Below are 26,509 nucleotides of genomic sequence, written 5' to 3'. Positions count from 1 at the left end.
GCATTGCCCAGAACTGGACCCCATACTCCAGCTGAGGCCAAACCAGTGTTTTATAAAGGTTGCCCATCATTTCCTTGCTTTTGTACTCTATGCCTCAATTTATAATCCCCAGACTTTATTACTTTATTGACTACTTTCTCAACCTGTCCTGCTGTCTTCATTGATTCGTGCACATATACTCCCAGATATCCCTGCTGCACTCCCTTTAGATTTGCACCCTTTATTTTATATTGCCTCTCCTTGCTCTCCCTTCCAAAGTGTATCACTTCTCTGCACTAAATTTCATCTGTCACATGTCTGTCCATTCAAGCAGCCTATGTCCTCTTGTAATTTCCTCCTTATAGTTCACAGTGTTTCTGTGAACCCTAACTCTAAACCTAACTTTTTTGAAATCTGCAAATTTTGAAATTGTGTCCTGTACATCCAAGTCCAGATCATTGATATAAATCCAGAAAAGCAGTGGTCCTAGTACCGACCCCTGTGGAATTCCACAGTATACCATCCTCCAGTCTGAAAAACAACCGTTCACTAATACTGCCTGTTTCCTGTCACTGAACCAACAGTGGTGCCACTGTCCCTTTTATTTAATGTGCTTGAGCTTTGTTGGAAAGCCTGTTAGGTGGCACTTTATCAAATGCCTTTGGAAGTGCATATGCACCACATTAACCCCATTAACCCTTTCTGCTACCTGATCAGAAAACTCAGTCAAGTTAGTTAAACATGATATGCCTTTAACAAACCTATGCTCACTTTCCTTAGTTAATCTACATTTGCTCAAGTGAATATTAGTTTTGTCCTGGATTGCCGTTTCTAAAAGCTTTCCCACCCCTGAGGTTAAACTGACTATCTTGTAGTTGTTAGGTTTATCCTTACACCATTCAGTGAACGAGAGTGTAATATTTACAATTCCCCCATCCCTCTGGTACCACCCCTGTATTTAAGGAGCGTTTGAAGATTACGACCAGCGCTCCGCAACTTTCACCCTTACTTTCCTCCATATCCTCAGATGCATCTCATCTGGTCCTGGTGGCTTATCAACTTTAAGTATGGACAATCTTTCTATTGCCTCCTCTTTATCAAATTTTAGCCCATTCAGTATCTCAACTTTCTCTTCTTGGACTATGACCTTGGTGGCATTTCTTTCTTGGTAAAGGTGCAAAGGTCTGCTTGACATCACCCTCTATCTCTTTCATCATTTCAGGGAGCTCTGGCATTGTTTGTTCTACTGTTCTCCCTTGTGGGAAAGTAACTCCACTATACCCAAACCATCTTCTCTTAAAAGGCAACTCAATGCTCTGTTGCAGTTTTGCTTGCTAATCTTTGACTCCATTTTACCTGGGCCCTGCAGAAATTGGTCCTCCCCCAATTAATTATTTTTACTTCGTTGATCATTGTCCTCTAAATGTCCTCCTAATGGTACTTGATCCTCCTTTCTCATTGGGCTAGAAACATACTGATCAAGAAAATTCTGCTGAACTTTAGAAACCTTTCTCCCTCGCTGCCCTTCACATTTTTTCTATTAAGGGCAGTAAAGGATGGGCAATTAATGCTGGCTTAGCCAGCGATGCCCACATCCCACAAATGAATTTTTAAAAACTATCCCAGTCCATATTCACATAAAGTCCTCCATTATAAATACTTGACAGTTTTTGCACCTCTCTATAATTTGTTTGCAAATGTACTCCTCTATATCTTTCCCACTCATTGGTAGCCAGTAGAAAACATCCAGTAGTGTTATGGTAACTATTGTTTCTTAGCTCTACCCAAATAGATTCTATCCTTGACTCCTGTAGGGCACCCTCCCTTTCCAGAACTGTAACATTATCCTTAATAGACACTGCAATCCCTCCTCCTTTCTTGCTTTCCTTCCCTATCTAACAATTTGGCTCAAATTCTCACTCTGAAGTCAGGTACACAGTCAGGAGATTTCCCAACTTTTATATGTGCCACTGCCACCATGATGTGGATCTGTGAAATTCGTGTCCCCCACCCCCTCCAACTTCCAACCCCCAACCCCAGCAGAGATGGTAGATGGTAGGTTCAGGGGCAGGACTTCCAGATTCCAGGCTTCGGGTCCATTTTGGCAAAGTTGCGAAGCCCTTCTGGCTTTGCGAAAATTCAGGCCCTTGTGTCCAGGAGTATTTAGTACCCAGTCATGACTTTTTTCTTAGCCTTGTCCCTGTTCTCGCCACAACACCATGTTTCCCCATGGCAACCTGCTGCTCACCAACTTTATTGCTGCTAACATTCACATGCATATTTAACCTAATTTAGACCTCATTGCATTCCCTCTTACTCTGACCCCACCTAATACCTTTCTGTTTCTATATCTTGGTTCTGATCCCCCTGCCAAGTTAGGTTAAGCCCACACCAATAGCACTAGCAACCCAATCCACAGAGACATTGATTCCGACCTCCCTATACATTTCCCATCTCCTCTCAACCCAGCCCCAATTAACCCAGAATCTGAAACCTCCCTCCTCCACTATCCCTCTAGCCATGCATTTATCTGTTTTATCCTCCTATTTCTATGCTCACTGTTGCGTACCACCAGGAATCACATTAAAAATCTACCAAGGTTCCACAAGATTCCTCCATTTTTGGATTAATCCCTTAATGTTTCTATGAAACAAATTAATTCTATATCATGATCTAATTCTAAAGTCGATATAACTATTTCAATTAAATGAAAATCCTAAATAAGGTTATTTGTTACAGAATAAAAACACATAGGATCTTTAAATATATTACCCCCACCTCAGTTATTTTACTGTCTCTCCAAAGACTTATGTGATAAAATTATAAAACTGATTTTCCTTTGTCATATGCTTGATTAAACTACTGCAAATGGGTTTCACTTATAGTTTGGGGGCAAATTGATTTTTCAGTAGGTTTTACACATGGAATAGCTGAGCTGGGCAGGCCTCAGGTTTGATTCCTGCTCTAGGCTGAGTTGGCAGCAGGAGGGGGTACAATTTACTCCTTGATCCCAAGTTTGCAAGAAAAAGGCAAAGAAAGATAAACAGTTAAGGCGCCTGCTTCTGAATGCTGTCCAAGACCTCCTGACACAAGTGTGCGTGTGTGAATGCCAGGCAAATGCAAAATTTATCTGGAACCTAGCAACAAATCAGTGCTTTCAGAGGGGGAGGTGAATGAATTTAGAAGTGGAAAGTTTAAAAAAAAATATATGCACAATTGACTACTTTTAGGTCTTGAAATTATGTTGTGGAAAAATAGTTACGAATGCTTCATATGTTGTTCTGAAACTCATCTTTGAAAGATTCAGAAACTGCTTAGTGCCTCTGCTAACTTAAGAGAGAGAGAGTAATTTCACATTAACAAGAAAGTGTTTGTATCTGTAATCCTGCAGCATGATTTCCAGCCGAATTTGATGTGAGTGGAGGCTTTATTTTTAAAAAGTAGCCTAAAAATAAAGATGGTAAACAGTAACTGCCAGAACCACATAATGTTCCAATCAGTTCGATTGTGTAGGTGGACAGATGGGCCATCGGTTGAAGCTAAGATGAAAGCCATCAAGGACGTGGAAGACATGGGACTGCTTTTAAGTCTTGCAAAACATCGACATTTTTCATTCTTGAGATCACTGAGAATACTCTTTATGCCACATCAGGCTGAAATTGAGCCTGAAGCAATCCTGCTGTAACACTGCAATAGATTTTCTGACTTTTGGGTCTGTACAGATGATTAACAAGATCCTTATTGTTAAATGCTACCTGGTGTTTGTAATAATTCAGGCATTTCATTTTTATCCACGGAATGTCTGATATAATTGTAAATAGATCGCAGAGTCCATTTCCGCCCATCATGTCAATCCTTTGCATTCTCTGTATGAGGTGGCAAGTTGTACAATAGCGATGCTACATGCTATTTCAAACAGACGTGAGAAAAGAATCAACAATAAGGAAGCATTGGTTCCAAAAAAGTCAACCTGAAAATGATTTTCAAGCTGTTCTAAATTTCCAGTGTAAATTTTTTTTAATGGTTTTTGCATTGATTGGCTTTGTGGCTAGTATTGTATTACTGCTAGCAAACAGCTAAGATGACTGCATGTTGTGTTCTGTTTAAGTGACACCTGAATAATGATTTCTACCTGAACATACATTGAAATTTGATTCATTTTTTTATACACTTTAATCATACAAAAAATGACATTTTTGCAACATCTTAACACATTTAGAGGCTTATTTTGGATATTTAAATCTCTAAAGTTTTCAAAGTTACTTTCAAGATGTAATGTAAACTTAACTTTATTGCCATAAGAAACATGCCATATACTTCTAACCTCCTGGTATGGAATTTGGCACAATCTCAGTCTTGCTAAGTGCTATGATGAGTGAAAACAGAAATGGCAACCTCAGCACTTAATGTCAAAGGTAATAACTAGCAGGAGCAGCTGGAATTTGACAACACATTTTTTCTTCATGGTCAAGATTGTGGGCAACAGAGCTGGATTTGAACTTTTACTTTTTTCTCCAAAAGCCAAAAATCAAGCAGATGTACAATTAGGATGATGCAGTTCCCAGAATTTTGGATTTTATCAAAATCAACTAAGAGTTATCACACGGTGTAGTCGAAAGCGTAAAGGATTTTTTTTAATGAAAACTTTACCGTCCCACCCTGGTGAGCAAAACCCTCAGCAATCGTGTCTAAAAATTACAAATTGAACAGGAAACCTCGGAAGCCATTTGTACCTTGCTGAAGCGAGCTCGTAGAATGTGCAGATCAGATGCATGATGTCATCTCACTTTTGGTTCTTTCTATCTTTTAAGTGTAAGGCAAAGCAATCATTGCTAATGAGTTATTGCAAATCATGCTGTCATTATTTGGATTGAGTAGGTACTTAAGCTGTGGAGTGAGGCCACAGACACGCTCTGGCTTAGATTGATCCCTCAACTTCTGGGTAGGAGCCAGAATGCGATTCAATGCAGTATGGTGTGCAATCAAACTTTTTGACACTCTTGACAGCTTGTGACCAAAGTGAAGTGTCATGTGAATAAACAGGGCTAAAAGCAGTTCAGTGTGACAGATTAATAAATGCTAACTGCTAGCCCATGCACATCGGACATGCAACTGATTTTCATTTCTGTAACCATTCAGTGGAAGACACAGTGATTGCAGTTCCATATGGGAGTCGCCACGTGAAAATCACAGTGAAAGGACCTGCTCACCTTTGTAAGTTCAATTTTGAAATGCTTTTTCTTGACCACTTAAAGTAGAGGAATATAAACAAAAACCTCAGCAATCATCAATAAATACAGTACAAAGGCAAAAATAGGATTTGCATGTTGCGTCTCCTCAACCTTGAACAAATGCTGAACTTTATGCTGTCACTTAATTTTGATAAAGCAGTAATATTTTATCGCTTGTACTAACTTGGGTAGTTGTATCCTTACAAATAACAAGAACCATACGAGTGTTTAGACAATGGAACATCTTCAAACGTAACAACATTTCCGAAAGTCTGTAAATTAGTGCAAAAACACTTGCTGGCGTTAACAGTAACTGTGATGGATGGGAAACATACAGAGAAAAATGTCAAGAGGCGGAGACCTGTTAACAACATCTAAATAACTTAAAACAGTTTATTTTAATCATTTGATCGTTAGCCTGCTCGGTTTTGTACAGAAATGATAGAATTTGTCAACTCCTATGCAGGATGTTATGTTCAGTAATTATAAAATAATCCATTTTCCATAAAAGCACACTGTTGCCGCTGCAAAGCTGCACCACTCCACAATTTCAGTTCCTACTTGAATGAATTCTTGGACAAATACGTATTTCTAAAATTGTTTGAGTGTAATTTGTTGGTAATTCAATTTTTCTGATCTGAAATTTTGATTTTCAGACCACTGTGCAATATAAACCTCTCGACGTTATTCCAAGTCCCACATCATAAACTGTTTCCATAACTGAGAAATCAACTGCCTCGACCTGTTACCAGGCCCCTGTCAATGTCTGTTGGAAGCCTGTTGCAGCGAGGCTGTAAATTCTGTCAGGATGTATTTCCCCCTCATCACAACTTTCCCAGACAGCCAAACAAACAACAAAAAAAATGAAAGCAGAAAATGATGGAAAACACTCAGCAGGTCAGACAGCAACTGCAGAAAGAGAAACCTAGTGAATGGGCTGGATGAGGGAGACTACTACCTACGCCCCCAGCCGGTTGGAAACCGGGCGAAAGAAAAGTCCGCCCCATTGCAATAACAAGCTGCGGGCAGCAGCAGCAGCAAGTGAAGTGTGGGACTTCCGCCCCTCACTGGGAGGAGACCCCACCCTCGGGCACTGCCAGCCAATCTGATTGGCCGGCCAGCAGCTCTTGCTGTCCTGGTAGTGCCAGAGCTCAGTAAGCGGGTGCTGGCAGAATGCTAAGGCTGAGGGCCCCAATGGATCGCAGACTCCAGTAAGTCAGGGTATTGGGCGGGGGTGGATTGGGCATCTTGGTGCAGGTCTTCAGTGCAGGTGGGGAGGAAGCGGGGGGACCTCATATCTTCGGGATGTGCCCCAGATGCGTAAAGCACACCCTCCTCACCGCCCCCCCCCCCCCCCACACACACACACACCGCCCCCGCCTTGAAGGTAGTAACTCCTCCACTTCCTTCTCATCCTCTTGAGAAACCTTGAAATAGTGGGCTGCCCACCCCCATCTGCCTGCCCACACCAACCATGTTATGGCGTGGGCCGTGTAATATTGGGGTCAGCTGGCTTAAACACAAGCTCTCTTGGCCCTTCATTATTTATTTACAAATGGCAGATGGGCTGCTGATTTTGGAAGCCCCCCCATATTATGGGTGACAACTCTGGGTTGGGTGAGAAGGTGGTAGGCTAGCCACTGCTCATATTTTACGTGACCCCCGCCAAAAACATACCCAGCTGGGGGCCATAAAATCCAGCCCAATGTTTCGGATCGATGACTTTTGTGTCAGGTTTCCAGCACGTGCAGTATTTTGCCTTTGTTTCAGCCAAACTAACTAGGAACTTGCAATTTGGAGAAGAGAGGTAACATGTACCCTACCATTTACCTGGGCTAACTGGGTAACAATGAGTTCAAATTGACCAGAATAACCTTCTTCTTACATGCTATGGTTTAAATTTCAATCTAGCAATTGCATTAAAAGTGGAAGTAATTTTTCAGTAGTTTTTCAGAAGCGTTTTATTATAAATACTCTAAGAAAGATGGAGGATGCAGCTTGTACTTTTCATGGCTAGAGTCTGGCCTTCGAAAATATTTTCAAATGACCTTTGATATAAGGTATTGGAGAAAGAAGAGGATGATAATGAAATATCTGTTGCAACACAGCCTCTACTTCCGTTTGGTTGCGCTTTGTCCTGTATGTCAGACCTCACTACCTTTCACTTGATGATTACTGGAGTTGTCTCAAATGCAATGACACTGGGTAAGCAATTTAATGCAGGGATTACTTATTACTACTTGCCAAAAGAAGTGCCAAAGCCTAAAACTCTAAGTTACTTGTTTCACCATATCAGACTAAGCCTGTGAATGCACACCATGCTTTCCATAAGCAACTGTTGCAACACATTACACTGTGAGACAACGAGTGGAATCATCCCAGATTTGCACAAAGTGCAGTAGCAAGTGGGAAAAAGGATATTTTACCCACCAGCCGCAATGGCGGGTTTTCACGCTGGACCGTCCCATTCCTGGTGCATCCCATCTCGTTAATAATGCAAACACAGGAAACACGCCATATCCTTGGCGGGTGGGATCGGATTTGCACGCCATGTTGTGACCTCAGCGCTTCCTCGGTTTGGGCCTCAAATTTAAAGTGCACCAGAGCACAGCTCACTATATGTCTTCAGACCAGGATTGTTCCAGGCGACAGATGGTCCAAAAAGCAAAGAAGATGGCGGCCCCCAAATTTAGTGACGTCCTTTTGGGGCGCCTGCTGGATGCAGTGGAAGCCGCCGTGTTGTCTTCTACCCCCACTCTGACCACAGGAGATCTACCAGAGTCAACCAGTCCGGCCTGGGAGTCGCTGGCAGCAGCAGTCGGCACCGACGGAGTGCAGAGGGGGTCAGCCATCCAGTGCAGGAAGAGGATGAATGGTCTCATCTGTTCCGCCAGGGTAAGTCAACCATCTCATCACTCTCAACTCACACACTCACAAACCCATCTCACATCCACTGGGATCTCACACCTCAAGGGACAACACCACTAACTCTCACACACACCCTCACATCTCCATCAGGCTCATATCCTCTTGAGCCCACATCCTCATCCTGTCCAATGGCTCATCTCACCACACAAACATTCCACACAGTGCCATGTGTCCTGCTCTCACACTCTCCATCTGTTTTCATGCAGGAGAAGCTGGCTCACATCAGCAGGGTGAGGTCCCAGACCCGGGGTGGAGTGACCCACATTAGGCCCCTCACTCACTTTGAGGGGCGTGTCATCATGCTGACTGGTGAGGACGTGGGGTGTACCCGCGGTGACAGTGAGGTCGGCGGTGAACACCCACATGAGGATCCTGCACCACATCATCCCTCTTTCAATGCAAATGTGATGCTCTCTCTCCTGCTTTTGACTCTGCTGTCATGCACTAATTATTTCTACTTTGGTTCACAGGGAGGTCTGCCAAGTGACTGACAGCCTCAGCCAGCCAGTCCCTCAGCTCCATCCACATCCTCACCTCCAGCCAAGAAGACACTTCCTCCATTGAAGAGCTGGAAATAAGCAGCCTGGAAGACCCATCACAGCGCTTACCCACACCCTCCACTAGCGCAGAGACACATCTCAGTGGGACCTAGATCTAGAGCAAGTTCGGGTTCACAATTCGGTGGTTACCGCATGGACACGTGTCTGCGGTAGGAGGAGAGGTTAGGGCAAGTTCCCCAACACTCGGAGGACTCCTGAGGAAGAGGCATTTGTGAGGTCCGATGAAGAGCCTCTGCATTCGGCCTTCCAACTCATCCTGGAGAGTCAGCAGAAGGTGGGGGAACATCACGCAGAGCATTTGGAAGCCCTCAACAGAATGGCATGCGAGTTGGGGGCATGCATCTGCCTGCTCTCTGATGAAGTGGTGCCCACATGTGAAAGTATGGAGGTCTCCATGGGAATGATAGTGGACGCCGTGGAGATGCTGGTGCAGCAGAATGTGGAAATGCGCGCAGGGAGGAGTGGCAGCTGGACACACCTGGCTCATCCACTCAGGAATGTCAGAGGCTTTCCTCCCCCCTCCACCCCACCCCCCAAGCCTCCTTTGCCTGTGCAACCCCTCAATTTTGCCCTTTGTCACCACAGAGGGAGCAGCTGGCCCACAGGAGGACAGCCAAAGCAAGCCGGGGTCCTTAAGGTCTCGGCTCTCCAGCGGATGCATGCCAAAGCCATCAAGGGAACAGGGCCAACCATTGCACAGGCTGACTTCACCCCTGCTGCGGATGTCAGGGCAGCACCTAGGAGAAGAGGTAGGCCTAGAAAAGTTAAGAAATTCTGGTCAGGAGTTTCTGCATGGGTGGACAAATCTTGTCACTTTATAATCTGAAAATACATTCATGTCCACTGAATAATGTGGATTGTCTTCCAGCTTCATTTCCAGGCTTTGCGAATGTTCCCACTGCATGCCCCCTGCCCCCAGCACATCAGCTGCACGCAGCCAGACCATGAATGATTCTGGAGGGAGGAGTGTGAGAGAGACAGGGCCTTTTGGAGCCTTGTGCAAGCACTCTCACACGCATGTGGAACCTTCCTGCATCACACTCATCTCAATGTCCTGAGCATTTTTAGTGCTACCTGATGGGGTTCTCATTCAGTTGTCAACCTGAGCTGACCTGCGTCTCCGCCCACCCTCTGATCACACTCCCGTGCAACAGCTGTGCCCGTCCAATACGAGGCTCCGCTCACTTTTGATTTTGATAGCCATTAAGTTTCTCATCAGCTGCCCCTTCCTTTCCCCTCCCACAGTCACCCATTTCCTTTCCCCCCTCACTGTTGACCCTCTGGCATCACCTTCCATCTCCTCACCATCACCAACCAACCAGAACCCTCTTCTTCCAGGATATTCAGGTGAATGTGCACATTCCCTACCTTCCTGAGAATCCCGCCCCATCCACATTGACCTCAGCCGTCACCTCCTTCCCACCTGCAGGGTCCATGTCCGCCCCCCGAGTCCCCACCGTCCAACCTTGCCGTCCTATCTACCGCTACCGATGCACCCTCGCCCTTTGACCCTTCTGGCTCACTCTGCCCCCTCTCATGCCCACCCTCAGTTTGCTCCCCAGAAGGCAGTCCTCCCTTGCACATTCACCTGCACATCCCCCCCTCCTCCCCCCCCACCCCCCAACCCCCACAAAGCCCCCGTGGCCCATTTACTCCCTCCTCCTTCCTTACACCTTCCTCTCTGCCGGACACATTCCTTCCTGCAGACTCCATTCCCTTTCCAAACTCGTACCTCCCCCCTGCTGTACACCTTCCTCTGCCCGGATCCATCCCGCCCCCTGTACACCTTCTCCCCACCCCAGACTCCTCCTCCTCCCCCCGGACTCTTCCCCCCCCCCGCCAACATCCCAGACTCCTTCCCATCCCCCCCCCACCACTTGACTCCTATCCACTCCCCACACCAAGACGACGACTCCCCCCAAGATTTCCCCCCCCACCGCAAACTCCTGCCCCCCTCCGACCACCTTCGCTTGCACCTTCCTCCCCGCCCTTACACTTAGCTCATCGCTTGCCACATTGTCTCCTTTTATACCCTTCTCCGCCCATACACCCTCCTCACATCCCCTTCCCCCCCGGCACCTTTTTATTCACCCCCCCCCCCCCCCACCAGGTCACCTTCACCTTCACCCTGCCCCCTACACCAGTACACCTTCCTCTCCCAGTCAAACCTCGACATTCCGTTCCCCTCCCCTCACTGACCATCTGTAGCAGCCAAGGCCCTGATGTTCTGAAGCAGACCCGAAGCATCAACAGAGATCTCCCATCTTCCGTGAGCTGGTTCCCAGCAGAGCCATGTCCATGAAAATCCACCCAGCATGCAGTGCATGTGTTCCTCCAGGACCCAATAGCTCTGGGGCTCCAGCAGCTTCTGCTCCTTGGATGTCCGCGATCTGACCAAGGCTCTAATGGCAAGTCCCAACTTCTGCACGCTACACTTGTCCAGACATGTTCTGGACTGCCGTGTTTTCCCGCAAGTGCTGTCCAATAGCAAAATCACGTCTAGCATTAGACATTATGTTCTGCAAGAAATGTTCTGTAAAAGCACCTTAGTGAATCATTCACTGTAAATTCTGGTATGGGGGTGTGGGGGTTGGGGGGATGATTCCGGTTGGGCCTTACCTTCCATTCCCATTAGTAGGATGCAAATCAGGTTCACACTGGCCTCCAGCTGGATTGACATTCTGTCATGACGGGCACCATTGGATGATCCTGTTGTACTTTCATGTCGGTGTGAAAACGATTTTTGTCACATTGTCGCTCCCACCTGATGCCAACGGGGCTGTAAAATTCTGGCTGACATCCTAAATAGCCATGGACTATTAATCTCAGACAATGTTAACCTCGATTTAACCCGTTCTTGATATGGTCACCATTTGTGCCACAAGCTTGACACCCGATTCTGTTAACCATCATGTGAAATACTTTCATTTCAGTTGCCCATAGTATTTCTCTATTGTTAACCCTGCTAACTGATTAATTCAGTTGAATACCAGCTGTGGGTGGGGAGGAATATCAAAGCTACTTCGTCCTCCTGACAATATGGTGCTTTCACAGAACATTGCAGAATGTTTCTTGCAGAATATAACGTCTAAAGTTAGATGTGATTCTGCGATTGGACAGCACTTGCTGAACAATCCAGCTTGTGCTGGGAATTACACTAAGAACTGATTTAAGATTATCTGTTGGGCTCACAATGTGGCTCACTTATGCTTGCTAGAAGCTGCATATATTCTTGCGCAGGGACCTGACCTCAGCAAGCAGAAAGAACATGTCCAGGCATTGCGCTTTTTTTGAATTAAACCAAAGCATGGCGGGGGGATTATAGTTCCCTATTGCATTCTTGACCAGTCAGAGTTGACTTGCCAACCAATCAGCACTCCTTTTCTCATGCAGTATAAATTGTCGCCCCCTTTGAATTTTGACATTCTTGTGTCTCTTTTGATGAATGCAAGATCAGAAGCTTCGACAGCATGTCTTTTTTTTTAAGCAACACTCAAGTTCTGTACCAAGTGACAAAAATGCTTTTATGTTTCGAATGAGCATTTCACAATTTTCTCTTTAACCATTAATTACATGGCCTACTGAAAAGATCAACGAAGCCAACAAAAGCAACGTTGCCAATTCTACACAACCTATTTGTCAAAATAGACATACATGATAGCAACAGGAGATTTTTATTTGTTTCATTACATTGTTACAAATTGAATAAAAAGAATAATTGATAAATGAATCTAATTAGAATAGGTTGCCAAACTAAACTACTGGAGGGAACCTTGTGGAAGTCATCACTTAAACTGCAATGTGGAAAGGGGATGCATGGGTGAAATTCAACAACAAAGCATACGCTATTATTTTAACCTGGTTATGGAGGCATCTGTGTGTTTGAAAGGAGGATGATATTATAGCTTTTTTCCTGATCGCTTCCCCCTTAAGTATAATGAAAATTCCATATTTTTCCTTTGCAAATCACACTGATGTGGAAAATATAAAAGCATTCCAAATAACTGTAATGACAGAATAATGACACACAAATACCTTGGGGTGACCGAGCAGTTACTGACTCTAACTCTGAGTGCAGCTTGGAAAATGTGCAAGAAAATAGTGGAGACCAGTTGCTCTAGATCCCTGGCCATGACTGAGAGTTTCCTGGTTATGTCTTGGCAATGTAAATGATGGTAAGGAGCAGAGCTGCGGTAGGAACTGCATATGCCAGAAGTTCTGTTCCTTACAAGATAGACTGGGCCCAGTCTATCAGTGGAGGTCAGTCGACTGAGTGAAATGAAGTGTGCTAGCCATCTTGCAGGCCTGAGGGGAGACCTGGCATTATGCATCCTTGGAATTGACAAATACAGGCCAAAATATCTGTTTGAATTAGGCAAATGTGCTCAAACCTGAAGTGGTGTGTGTGCTTAGCTGCCTTGTGCTAATTAGATGAGCTTTCCAATTTCTATCTCAAACTCCAATGGGGTCAGTGCAGGTCGGAACTGCAGGCACAGTCCTGCTGTGGGTGGCTATGCCTTCAGTTGCCTAGACCCCAAGCTCTTGAATTCCCTCCCTAAACCTCTCCACCTCATTTTCTCCTTTAAGAAACTTCTTAAAACTTACCCCTCTGACCAAGCTTTTGGTCATCGGACATATCTCCTTTTGTTGCTCGGTGTCATACTTCGTTTTATACAACAGTCTTTTACATATCCATACCTGTTGAAGGGTCATGAAGACTCGAAACGTCAACTCTTTTCTTCCCGCCGATGCTGCCAGACCTGCTGAGTTTTTCCAGGTAATTGTGTTTTTGTTTTGGATTTCCAGCATCCGCAGTTTTTTGTTTTTATGGAATTACATAGAGTTCACTGCAAAATTTGCATTTGACCTGACTGTTCTATGCCAATGGTTATATGCGCCATAGCAGCCTCCACCCACCCCTTCTTCCTGTAAGCCTATCTACATATCTTTCTATTCCTTTCTCCATTTGTGCTACATTCCTATCATTCTTTGAGTGAAGAAGCTTCCCCTGAATTCCCTGTTGGGTTTGTTGGTGTCGATCTTATATTTATAAGCCCTTAGCTTTAGACTCTCCCACAAATGAAAACATTTTCCTTACACCTACGCTATCAAGCTCCTTCATCATTTTAAGCACTTCCATTAGGTTATCCCTCAGCTTTCTATGTTCTAGAGAAAAGAGCTCCAGCTTGTTCAGCCTTTCCTGATAAGTATCTTTCCTGATAAGTATAACCTCTCTATGTGGTATCATTCTAGTAAATAAGGGTTTCTGTGTTTTCTCTCCCTTGCCCTTGCGACCTTCAACCTGAATTAGATATTTCACTTTGGGTGGTCCAGTTCTCTCTCATTTGGATGAGATTGACTCTGATAGGGCAGAATATAATGCCGTCCCCCCAGTGCAAGTTTGGAGGTGGGGGAGGCATTTAATTGGGTAGAAGGTTGGCAACTGGGTCCATGCCGCCTTCCCACCTCTGCCCTGATTAAGCCTGGAGTGGGAAGGCCTTCCTGCAAAACCACCAATTGAAGCCATTAAGTGGGCAGCTAGTGGTCATTTAAGGGCCTCATCTTGCTGCTGCTGGCATTCAACCAGTGACGGGCAGTATACTTGCCATGCAGGGAGCTCATAAAGCAAAACCCTGTCGAGTTTGCTTGCTTCCGGGCTCCTGGCGAGCGAGGCTCTTTGTCAGCGTTCAGTGCCTGATCGAGATACCTGGCATCAGGAAGGGATGTGGTCACAGAAAGCCACCCCCTGCCCTTTCTGCTGAGCTCCTTACCTACGGCTCTCACTCCGTGACCCCCATCCTGCCCGCAGAACCTGTGGCTTGGGTCCCTCGCTGATCCTGGGCCTCTGGTGGATGCATTGCTGGCAGCTGCCACTGCTCCCACTGGCACTGCCTGCAATGGACAGCCGTCAACCTCTGATTGGCAAGCAGTTCTCGGGGGCAGGACTTCACTCCCAGGGTCCTTGAACTGGCCAATTAAGGGCCTGATTGGCTCTTAATACAGTGGGCCTTCTCAAAAGGAGGCGACACAAGGCTTTCACCAACTCTCCAGCCGGTGGACAAGACTCCGGTTACCTACATTAAACCCATAGCTTTCACTTCTTCAATGTCTTCCTAGCTCATAAATTTGACCTAGTTCTGTCTGATCTTTTTCTGAAAATAATCTCGCTTTCCACTTCCTTTTTAGATTTGATTTATTCATCTTCCCTCTATTTGCCTTTTTCCCTCCCTACTTGCTCTGTATGTCACATTTATGATGTATTCCTGTACTTAGACGTCAGTGCATGAGGGGAAACTCATGTCAATCACCACCAATCAGTTCACAAGACAAGACTGCGGCAGCTGACAAAAACTCACCAATAAATATTTATTTTCACAAGTCAGATAATATTAACAGCTCATTACATTTTTTGTCACATTGCAAACATTTGATGTTATTTGCATCAGTTTGTGACTGTCAGGTAAGTACTGATTCAATATTGTAGTGTGCATTAAAAAAGGCATGTTCAGGATATTACTCCTCCCTTGCATACACTGTATAGATTGGAAAAGCATAGTATTTTCTGATTTACCTTGGCATGCACATTTAGCAGAAATAATAAGCTAAGTTTCTATCATTATATAGTGTATCCTTGAATTGGATCGTAGGATCAGGCAGGAATGATCACTTTAAAGTTTAAACAAAGCTGCTGTTAAGTTCATGTTTCTAAAAAGAGACCTCCACAACATCAGGACCTTAGAAAGCACTTTGCAGCCAATTAGGTACATTTTGAGCTTTATTACCGTTGCAATGTAGGAAATGCAACATCCAATTTGCACACAACTAGATCCCACAAACTGTGATGTGATAATGGCCAGAGAATCTCTTTTAGACATGTTGGCCGAGGAAAAGATATTGCCAGGGCAATGGGAATAATTCCCCTGCTGTGCTTTGGATGAGTGCCACAGGATTGTTTAGGTCAATCGGAGAGGTTAACCAAGGCCTCAGTTTAACGTCTCATCTGAAAGATGGCATTTCTGATAGTGCAGCATTCTCTCAATGCTGCACTCGAGTGTCAGCCTGGAACATGTGCCTAATTCTCTGGTGTGGGACTGAACCCACCACCTTCTGATTCGGAGATGAGTGTACTGAAGCAATGCTAACAATTCATTGTGTTATATTGACGCCTATGATATCTCGTGAACCTAGTGAAATGTCATCATAGTTGAATAGCTTATAGATTTAGATTTAAACTAAACACCATTTTCAGCTGGAAAATTTATGAAATGTATGAAACATTTTCCAGGCAAGTACCAGCAGGAGGTTTAGCATGTGTTGGAGTACTTCAAAGTAAAATAAGGAAACATTGGATAGGGCTGCCCAGCACTGCAGCTCACAAAGTCTGAGCTGTTCACTGTTCACCCACTTTATCTCCTAACTTTTCACAAAGTCTGTTTCTAATTTCTGCTTCCCTGTTTAAATTCAATAAAATTTTGTGCAAATGTCTTTTTTCCCTTGACGATATATGGTGTTGAATATATGGTATTAAAAGTATGAGGGACATCTTTGTGGGCAAAATCTCATGATTGTAGACAGTATTAAATACTGTGTGGGTTTCCAAATTTAGGCAGCTTAAGAACAGCACAGAAGATCAGCAAGTATGAACATTACATCGAGTCACTGATTAGGCAGGTATTTGGATATTAGCTAACTGCTGATTAGCCAGTTAGTTGAGTTCAATGGCTAACTGCTGACCAATCACTTAGTTCGGTTCTATATAGCTAACCGCTGATTAACTAGTTAATTATGTTATAACGTTATAACAAACTATAACAAAGGACATAACACGTGTCAACAGTTGGAAAACACAGGGCATGCCAGGAGAAATGAAGGGGATGTACACAAACACTTTAAGTCATAATTGGAATCGTTTAGCAAGTCTCCAGCTGGTGTAACAAGGCAGTCTGCATGTTTAACCAAGATAAGGATATTGGGCTCATCATCAATTCTGCAGTGTCTTGCCAATGCATTTGGGCACTGCTGTAATGTCTAATATTGGTTCACAATTTTTGGTGTTTGGTTTTATTTGATGATGGGACAGCTGCAAGGTCAGGGCAACAATATTAGCTGATGCAATTTCCAATAAGATCCAACGATGATCTTTTTAAATAGGACCTCACCAAAGCATCAGTTTTGTGACCATTATTTTCCTGTATTTTGATGCTGATTGCAATCAGTTGTCACCATTATGAGATTCTTTTGGCTACCTAGAATGCATCATGTATTTGCTGAACAGGCAGAATACTTCTTGCCCAACCCAAAGGCCTTTCTTTTGTCAGTTATTCACTAGATAGACCAGAGAAATCTCCCTGTCAGATGCCCAGTGTGCATCTAAAAATGGTAACACCCCTTATGTTCAAGCCCTGGACTGTAAAGGACAGTTCCCTTCTAAACTGTCTCCTTTAATCCAAAATGGATTAGTTTGGAGAGGGATAATGTGATCTCCTATGAAATCTGCCCCCAGAGACAAGCCCATGTGACCTGGATCAGTGAGACAGAAACTCAAATCAAAACTTATTGAAAGTAAAGTTCAAGTTTCAACACCTGGACACAATGGAGGAGGCAAGTGGCCTTGCTGCGCTCAAAGTCACAGACTCTCAGACTCAGTCAGGCAGAGAGATTTAGGGAAGAAAACCCACAACAGGTGCTGCTGTGCTAGGCAGAAGAAAAGGACTGCTCTCAGGTTAACCACCAATCAGGGTGCTCGTGAGGACGGATTCCCAGTGAAGAAACGAGAATTGTGGAGAGCTAAAGACCAAGGAGTTGCCAGAGGGCAACTTGCGGCTGGAAGTCCAGTTGATTATGCTAAGAAGATTGAACAAAGGGACTTTGTTTAAAAGGACATGGGAAGGTTCACCCTGGTGAGGAAGGGAGGATCTTGGGACTTTAAATGCAAGACTGCATTTCTGCTGAGCGTTTGGCGTAATGTAGGAAGGTGACGTGGGGTTTTTGGTTGTGTTGAGAAGTTAATAGGAAATACGTTTTCTGTAGCTTATTGTTTAGTTGCCTACTAAATATTGTTAGGGTTATGATGTTGATTTTTAGTTTGTTACAGTAAAAGTCTTAAAATGTGAAATCTTATTGTTTAATTCTTGGTATCAATCACTGGGAAATACATTTTTCTTTCTAAAAGTTACCAGTCCCAATGGGGATCATAATTCTTAGCTTATCCAGCAAATTACAATGCCCTCTTGGAAGGAATAATACTGGAAGGTCTTACTTGCAGTATTATTCCATGAATCTCTTTGGAGAATTAAAACAGAGGGCAGCAGAAATATTTTGTTGACTTGTCGTGCAGGATGGATACTGAGTGAAGCCTCGAGAGGTATGACAGGGACTCAGAGCTGTTGGGTTATGGGGAAGGATCAGTGATAAAATCCTGATTATCAAGATCTGCCCAGCTAGGCAGAGATACTGAAATTCTGGGAATCAGGATTGAAAGATACTTTAGCAACTTGGCCAGGAACTGACAGACATTGTTTCCTCTAATTCCTGTTTACCGTGCACTGTTGGCTGGTGGCACGGCTTGGTTCCTTTAAGATTGATTCACAGCTGCGCATGCACACACCTTAAGGGAATGTTGCTTGTGCGCGGGCTGTTTGTTCCCTGCACAGGATGTTGCCTGTTGCTGCATGTGCACCTGCCCGACTTGGAGGGAACATTGACGGAAAGAATGCAAGATGCAAAACAAATACAAGTGCATTGGTGGTGCAGTTAATTGGCACAATATCTGCCATGGAGAGTGCCCACCTCCATGGAACTTCAAGCTTGGCTCTCAGATGAGTGCAGTGTTTGGAAGCCAACATGTCTTCTGACCTGAACAAGATGACAGCTCCCTTCTCCGTGGCCTCACCAACAAGTCATGCATCATCATGAAGCTGGTCTCAGTAGAGAGGTCAGGATGTATGGCACTGACCCAGGAGATGGTTCATGGCAAAAGGGAGCATGTAAGTGGGGATTCCAATCGGAGCTTTCCCACTTCTCACCTGTTAACCCACCCCTCCTCCTGCACTAAGCCAGGTAGCTGAGTCCGTCCCTGCACAAGTGCAGTTAGTGCAGTCTTTAGGCTCTGAAATCCGGAGGCTGTAGGTCAAAAGCAGCCCAACTGTCGGAGCAGGGATCTGAGCAATGTGCCTTTGCTTCTGCTGAAGCCACATGGGATGCACTACATAGAAGCAATAGGAAGTGTCTTTATCTTTCACAGGATTTAAGTCATCTCCATGTCCTCATGCTTCTCCTCCTCCTCAATATTCTCACATCTGAGGATGACTGATGATCTCCTTCATTTTCCTGCACCTGTAATCCTTGCAGCACACCATTGTTACCCTGGCTCCGCTGTTGGTGAGTACTGAAGGATGCCTCCATTCGAGACACTTGAAATGTATTTTCAACATTCCAGTTGTTTGCTCTGTGACACACTTGGTGGTCGTTTGGCGCTCTCAGAGATTCCTCACTCTGTCACAATTCAAGTTTGAAGGGGATATCCCGTGTCTCTTATGAGCCAGTCCTAAACTCTGCTTCCTGGAATGAAAAGGCCTGGAATGTTGGCTTGCCTGAGTCTGAAAGCTCCCAGGGAATCTGGCTCACATCTGCATGAATCTTTTCTTGTGGTTGCACACCAGCTGTGCGCTGATGGAATAATATCCCTTGCGGTTGATTAAAACCTCCTGATTATGTTAATACTACTCAGATTGCCATATGTGTGCAATCAGTGGCACCCTGTAACTGAAAATCCAACCAGAGAGGCACATGTGAGTGCCTACTCATTCTGGCTATTGTAATCATGTGGCAAATTGTATAACTCCCAGCGCTGGCAAACAATCTACCTGTCGTCACCTGCCCTATGCATTTGTGTGCAGCAGACCGCAAGACACTCAATATGTCTCTGGTAGCACAACTAGAAGCAAAAATATTGAGGGCAGTGGTAATGTTCCACAGCCACTGAAAACGGGTGGTTGCCAGGTCCAGCTGGGAAGAAGGTAAGAGGTTGCAGATGCCTGCAGAACATTGTTCTTCCAAAAGGTCACAAAAGCTGAGTCTGCCTGTAAACCCAGATACATGGGTAGCGCCTCCTGTGACCACAGCCCCGCTCTTGTCCCCCTCTCCCTTGTGTATCCACTGATTCCCCCTACAGCATGTCATCACTACTGTGACTGGTAATTATCTTCCTTTTGTGATGTACTGTCAAAAACATGCAAGGCATCTCTCATCCTACTTTCCTTCAAGATTCTCCAGAATATGTATGGGTGGCAGGAACTCTCTGCTAAACATTTCCAGAAAGAGCTGACAAAGCAGCTTTAAGAGCTGAACATTTATTAAATTCGGCATGTCCAAAGTTGATAGCATCCCATGAAGGGCACCTGAAACTCAGCTCTTTTATACTGATCAGTTTCTTGAGTCCTAAGAAACTTGTATTGAAGATGTTAAATCTGAAGGAAAGTTAAATTGCTGTGAAAAGACTCTACTTTGCATCAAGTTATCAGCTGTAGCACAGTTGGTAGCACTTGTGTCAGAGTCAAAAGGTTCTGGTTTTAAGTCCCACTCAAGGGTTTGAGCACAGAGATCTTGGCTGACACTCCAGTGCAGTACTGAGGGAGTGCTGTATTGTTGGAGGTGAAGTTTTTGAGATGAAATATTAAACTCAGGGTCAGAGAAACATAAAAAATAGAAGCAGGAGTAGGACATTAGGCCCTTCAAACCTGCTCTGCCATTGAATATGATCGTGGCTGATCCTCTAGCCTCTATACTCCCACATTCTCCCCAAACCCCTTGACGCCTTTAGAGTCTAGAAATCTATCTGTTTCCTTAAATATATTCAGTGACTTGGCCTCTGCAGCCCTCTGTGGTAGAGAATTCCATAGGTTCACCACCCTCTGGAGAAGTTTCTCCTCATCTCAGTCCTAAATGGCCTACCCCATATCCTGAGATTTTGACCCCTGCCCCCCACCCAACTCCGCCTGCCAGAGGAAACATCATCCCTGCATCCAGTCTGTCTAGCCCTGTCAGAATTTTATAAGTTTCAATGAGATCCACTCCCATTCTTCTAAACTTCATTGAATACAGGTCTAGTCGGCCCAATCACTCCTTGTATGACAATCCTGCCATCCCAGGAATCAGTCTGGTGAACCTTCACTGCACTCCTTCTATGGCAAGCATATCCTAGGAAAGGAGATCAAAACTGCACACAGTACTCCAGGTGTGGTTTCATCAAGGCCCTGTACAGCTGCAGTAAGACATCCTTGCTCCTATACTCAAGTCCTCTTGCAATGTAGGCCAACATACCATTTGCCTCCTTAACTGCTTGCTGCACCTGCATGCTTGCTTTCAGTGATTGGTGTACAAGGACACCCAGGTCCCTTTGTACATCAACATTTCGCAATCTATCACCATTTAAATAATACTCTGCCATTCTGTTTTTCCTCCCAAAGTGGATAACTTCAGACTTATGCACATTATACTGCATTTGCCATGTATTTGCCCACTCATTCAACTTGACTAAATCACCATGGATCTTCTTAACATCCTCCTCACCAGCCACATTCCCACCTAGTTTTGTGTCGTCAGCAAACTTGGAAATATTTCATTTGGTTCTCTCATCCAAATCATGGATATATATTGTGAATAGCTGGGGCCCAAGCACTGATCCCTGTAATATACCCTAGTCACCACCTACTGCTCCCAAAAAGACCCATTTATTGCTACTCCATTTCCTGTCTGCTAACCAATTCTCAATCCATGCCAATGTATTACCCCCAGTCCCATGTGCTTTAATTTTGCACACTAATTTCTTATGTGGAACTTTATCAAAAGCTTTATGAAAATCCAAATACACCACATCCACTGGTTCTCCCTTATCTATTCTTCTAGTTATGTCCTCAAAAAAACTCCAGTAGGTTTGTCAAACATGATTTCCCTTTCTTAAATCCATGCTGAGTTTGACTAATCCCCCTGATATTTTCTAAGTGTCCTGTTATCACATCCTGTATAATAGACTCTAGCATTTTCCCTGCCACTGATATTAGGCTAAATGGTCTGTAATTCCCTGTTTTCTCTCTCCTTCCTTTTTTAAATAGTGGGGTTACATTTGCCACCCTCCAATCTGCTGGGACTGTTCCAGAATCTACAAAAATTTGGAAGATGACAACCAATGCATCCAGTATTTCCATGACCACCTCCTTTAGTACCCTGGGATGTAGATTATCAGAAAGCTTTTGATAAGGTCTCACATAAGAGATTAGTGCACATGTTGTGGCTAACCCGTCTGTTCAGAAAGTACTTTCTTTTTTATAAATACACAAAATCCAGAACAACTGAACAAAGATACCTTGCCATTGTGTTTATGGACAGCTGTTACCAATGATTGAAGTGCTGACTGAAATCTGTATTTTGAATCCAAAACTTGTTGTCGTTTATATTGCTTTGAATCAGCTTAGTTTGAGAATTCACGATTCTAAATTTGAGGCATGCCCGGTGTGTTTATTCTGAGCATCTTCAGATGAAGAAAGCACATGAAAGCATTTGGTACCATTCCAGTAATATATGAACCAGACCATGTAGAACTGGTGTACTATGACTATCCAAATTGACAAGTGAGTAATAAACTACTGATTGGTTGTCAGTGGAGGAGCTACCCTCAAGCTAATATCCAGAGCTGTGAATCTTGACACCTGTGGACCACCCTAATAAATATCAGGTTACAAGCTTGACACACTAAATAGTTCAAAAATCTGTAGTCAGCGAAATTGAAAATAAAACTATAAAAATGTAATGAATGTATTTAAAACCTAACTAATTTTGGAAAAAATGAAAATTAATTCAAACAATGATATATGTAACCAGGTGAATGCATCTCCTAGTAATTTCACCAGAGTGCTACATGTGGGGGGACATTTGTCGTCAGCTGGTTGAGCCTCTGTATCAAGCAAAGTACAGGAATACAAGATCCGTGGCTCTACATGGACTCAAGCCCCAGGTCCCATTAAAACATACATGTCTGCATGGGGTTTGCTGGCAGGCAGGTAGGGGTCTTTGGAAGCATCTCAAACATAAAGTTGGAATAATTTTCTCAACTTATTTATTTTATATTAGAACCATTAGCTGTTTAGAGTTGACTTAGTGGAAGAGGCTTGCTTTTGGAGACTGGTAGTTGCTGGCTTTTGATTGGTAGACTCGCTTTATCTCTAATGAAATCATTTTCATTCAACTTACATATAGTAATTTAGAGTGGTTAATTTCACAGTGACTATTTAAGCAAGTTTAAAAGTCTAATGTAGATTTTGCACAATGGGCCTAATGGCCTTTTTCTGTGTTGTAGGATCTTATGGCCGGGATTTTGCACACACACCGGCATGAGCAGACAATATGGTGTCACGTTCTTTGCCATTGGACATCAGAAACCTCATTGTAACACGTCAGCATATCAATATTAGGCCTGACCGCCGGAATCATGCCCCCACCACCCCCCCCCCCCCCGGATCGCCTGTCCATGTCGGCGGGAAAACACGCCAGCATGTTTCACAACAGCACATAAGCGACTTGCACTTGGCGAGCTGCATTTCACTCGGGACATTGAGGTTTGTTTGCCTATGTTGCTTTGGGCAGCTCTCGCAGTCATCAGCGCCAGACTTCACAGATGGCACCACATCACTTTTAGGGGGGTTCACAGATGGTCTCTACCTACCAGATCAGCCACATATGGGTGGCTTTTCAATGGCTGCAGGGCTAGGTCTTGCTTGGTGAAGGGGGAGAAGTAGTCTCAGGCAAGGGAAGAGGCTGCAAGTCGAGGGCTGTGCTGGGGAAGGTGGGTACCCCAGGGCGTGTGTGGGGGCACACATTGATCTGTGCAAGTGGTCTCAAAATGGTGATGCCTGAGGAGGCAGTCTCCAGAGGAGATGAGGCCAGGTGGAGATGTGAGGGTACGTGTGTGAGAATGGTGGGGGTGATGTCCCTTGAGCTGGCAGTGAGTGAGATGCCAGTGAATGTGTGATGGGCTAGAGTGTTAGTCTAGAGCGATGAGATGGTTGCCTTACCCTGGCTTCACAGATGAGATCATTCACCCTCTATCTGCATTGGATGGCCAACCCCTTCTGTGCATCATTGGCACTGATCACCGCTGCCATCGCCTACCAGGCCGGAGTGGTAATGCTGCCTCTTCTACTGTGGCCAGAGCAGGGGGTAGAGGACATCACAGTGGCCTCCACAGCATCCAAAGGACACCCGAGGGTTGCAGTCTTCTTGCCATTCCGGGCCATGTCTTCTTTGCTGCTGTCCTGGGCTGAGCATGGCTGTACTTTAAATGTGATGAAGTGGCGAGGTGATGGCGTGGCAGGTGAATCGGAGCCCACCCACCATGGAGACAGTGTGTTTCCCGGGAATGCATAACTAGTGTGGCTGGTTTGGGACGATATGGCGTGAAAAGCTGCCATTGCGGCCGGCGGGTAAAATGTCATTTTACTGCTGCTGCACTTATAATGCAAAACTGGGACGATTCTCCCCTATGATTCAACACATTACTTCTGGCTGGTGTTTTTTTGGGGGGGATTATCAAGCGTGTCTTGGTTTTATAATGCTCATCCTTTTTCAAACCCTCCATGGCCTTGCCTGTCCCTATCTCTGTAATCTCCTCCAGCACCACAACCCTCTGAGATATCATCCGATTCTGACCTATGTGCTCCCCTGATTTTAATCGCTTCATGGTTAGCGGCCACACTTTCAGTTGCCTCGGATCCAAATACTGGAATAACTCCCCTACGTCCCTCCACCTCTCTAACTCGCTTTCCTCCTTGAAGATTCCCCTTAAAACCTACGTCCTTGATTCACTTTTTGATCATCTGATCTAATATTTACTTGCGGGGCTCGATATCATACTTTGTTTTATAATGTTCCTGTGAAGCATCTAGGGATATTTTATTACATTAAAGGCACAATATAAATATGAGTAGTTGTTGTTTTTGAGTAGCACATTATACATAATTTTATTTTAACTTGAATTTGCGTGGTATTTTTTTATGACCTCAGGTAGCCCCAAAACCCTATACAGCCATTGAAATAATGTTGAAATATGGTCACTATCGTAATATAACAAATATTTAAATTTGCCGGTATCATGTTACAGTGCCCGCATGCATGGCCTGCATTTGGGGTGCAGTTTCTGATGTTTATCGTAGTCATGCAGCAAAGTTACTGATTTTTCCCATAAATAACACTGTATTTTTTAATATGATTTATTGATAATGAAAGACGCAAAGGCCTCACAATAGAATGTTTATAACACACTTATTTATCTACCATTTTCCAAAACTTGTTTAACATGCAAGTAACTTAGTTTTTTTTTCCTGCTGCCACTGTGATACTTGCTGTTTTGGGAACAGTAACTTTGGAGAACCAAATACAATTTCTTTAGTCAATTTTGTGGTGTTTAGTGGATATTAATTCACAGCATTCTCCACCAGCCCTGTTAATGGAACTGGATTTATCCAGTTTACATTTAGTCAATGGGGTACTTGGAGCAATCAGTATTGTTAACCTTTTGATAGTTTTATTTAGGAGAGGTGTGACATTTCAGTTCCACACAAGACTTCTAATTGTATCATTCACCGAATCACAGAATTGTTACAGTGCAGAAGGAGGCCATTCGGCCCTTTGTGTCTGCACCAGCTTCACCTCATGCCATTCCCCTGCCTTCTCCCCGTAACCCTGCACATTCTTCCATTTCAGGTAACAGTCTAATTCCCTTTTGAGTACCTCGATTGAACCCGCCTCCACCATTCTCTCAGGCAGTGCATTCCATACCACAACAACATGCCGTGTGAAAAAGCTTTTCCTCATGTCACTTTTACCTTTTTTTTCCAATTACTGTAAAGCTGCTCCCCCTCCTTCTCAATCTTTTCACAATGGAAACCGTTATTCACTATCTACTCTGTCCAGACTCCTCAAGATCTTGAATACCTCTATCAAATCTCCTCTCAGACTTGGCTTTTCCAGGGAAAACAGTCCCAACCTCTCCCATCTATCTTTGAAGTTCCTTATGCCTGGAACTGTTCTCATGAATCTTTTCTGCACCCTCACTAATGCCTTCACATCTTTCCTAAAGTCCGGCGCCCAGAACTGGACGGAGGACTGCAGCTGAGGCTGGACTAGTGTCTTATTTAAGTTCACCATTACCTCATTGCTCTTGTACTCGATGTCCCTACTAATAAAGACTAGGCTACTGTATGTGTTACTAACCAGGATCTCAACTTGTCCTGTCACCCTCAATGACTTTTGTAGATATACACCCAGGCCCCTCTGCTCCTGCACCCCCTTTAGAATTATGCCCTTTATTTTATATTGTTTCTCCACGTTCTTCCTACCAAAGCGAATCACTTCACATTTCTCCACATTGAACTTCCTTTGCCACTTGTCCACCAATTCCAACAACTTGTCTATGCCATTTTGAAATTCTGTGCTATCCTCACAGTTTGCAATGCTGCCAAGTTTTGCATCAACTGCAAATTTTGAAATTATGACTTGTACTCTAAGGTCTAGGTCATTAATATATATCAGGAAGAGCAAGAGGAAGATTACAAGCAAAGAATTGCGGATGCTGGAAATCCAAAACAAAAACAAAAACAGAAATACCTGGAAAAACTCAGCAGGTCTGGCAGCATCGATAGAGAAGAGCACAGTTGACGTTTCAAGTCCTCATGACCCTTCAACAGAACTAAGTAAAAATAGGAAAGGGGTGAAATATAAGCTGGTTTATAAACTGGTTTAAGGGGGAAGGTTGGGACA

At 44.2% G+C, this 26,509-nt stretch overlaps 1 protein-coding gene across 2 annotated transcripts in view; it reads left to right on the top strand.

The window, feature by feature from the left end:
• adamtsl3 (ADAMTS-like 3) overlaps positions 1 to 26,509 on the top strand; it is a 604,254-nt gene that overhangs the window by 310,172 nt on the left and 267,573 nt on the right. Inside the window, exons 1-2 of one of the 2 annotated variants that reach the window (XM_041175080.1) lie at positions 5,082 to 5,193; positions 5,867 to 6,107. In XM_041175080.1, coding sequence (XP_041031014.1) covers positions 6,074 to 6,107 — 34 coding nt within the window. In that variant the 5' untranslated portion in view covers positions 5,082 to 5,193; positions 5,867 to 6,073. Of the gene's footprint in view, positions 1 to 5,081; positions 5,194 to 5,866; positions 6,108 to 26,509 lie in introns of those variants that run through there. The other variant, XM_041175078.1, reaches the window with a different exon arrangement.

The sequence above is a fragment of the Carcharodon carcharias genome, chromosome 26 (assembly GCF_017639515.1).
Source record: "Carcharodon carcharias isolate sCarCar2 chromosome 26, sCarCar2.pri, whole genome shotgun sequence".
Lineage (NCBI taxonomy): Eukaryota > Metazoa > Chordata > Chondrichthyes > Lamniformes > Lamnidae > Carcharodon > Carcharodon carcharias.
This window is presented reverse-complemented; position numbering and strand designations above follow the sequence as displayed.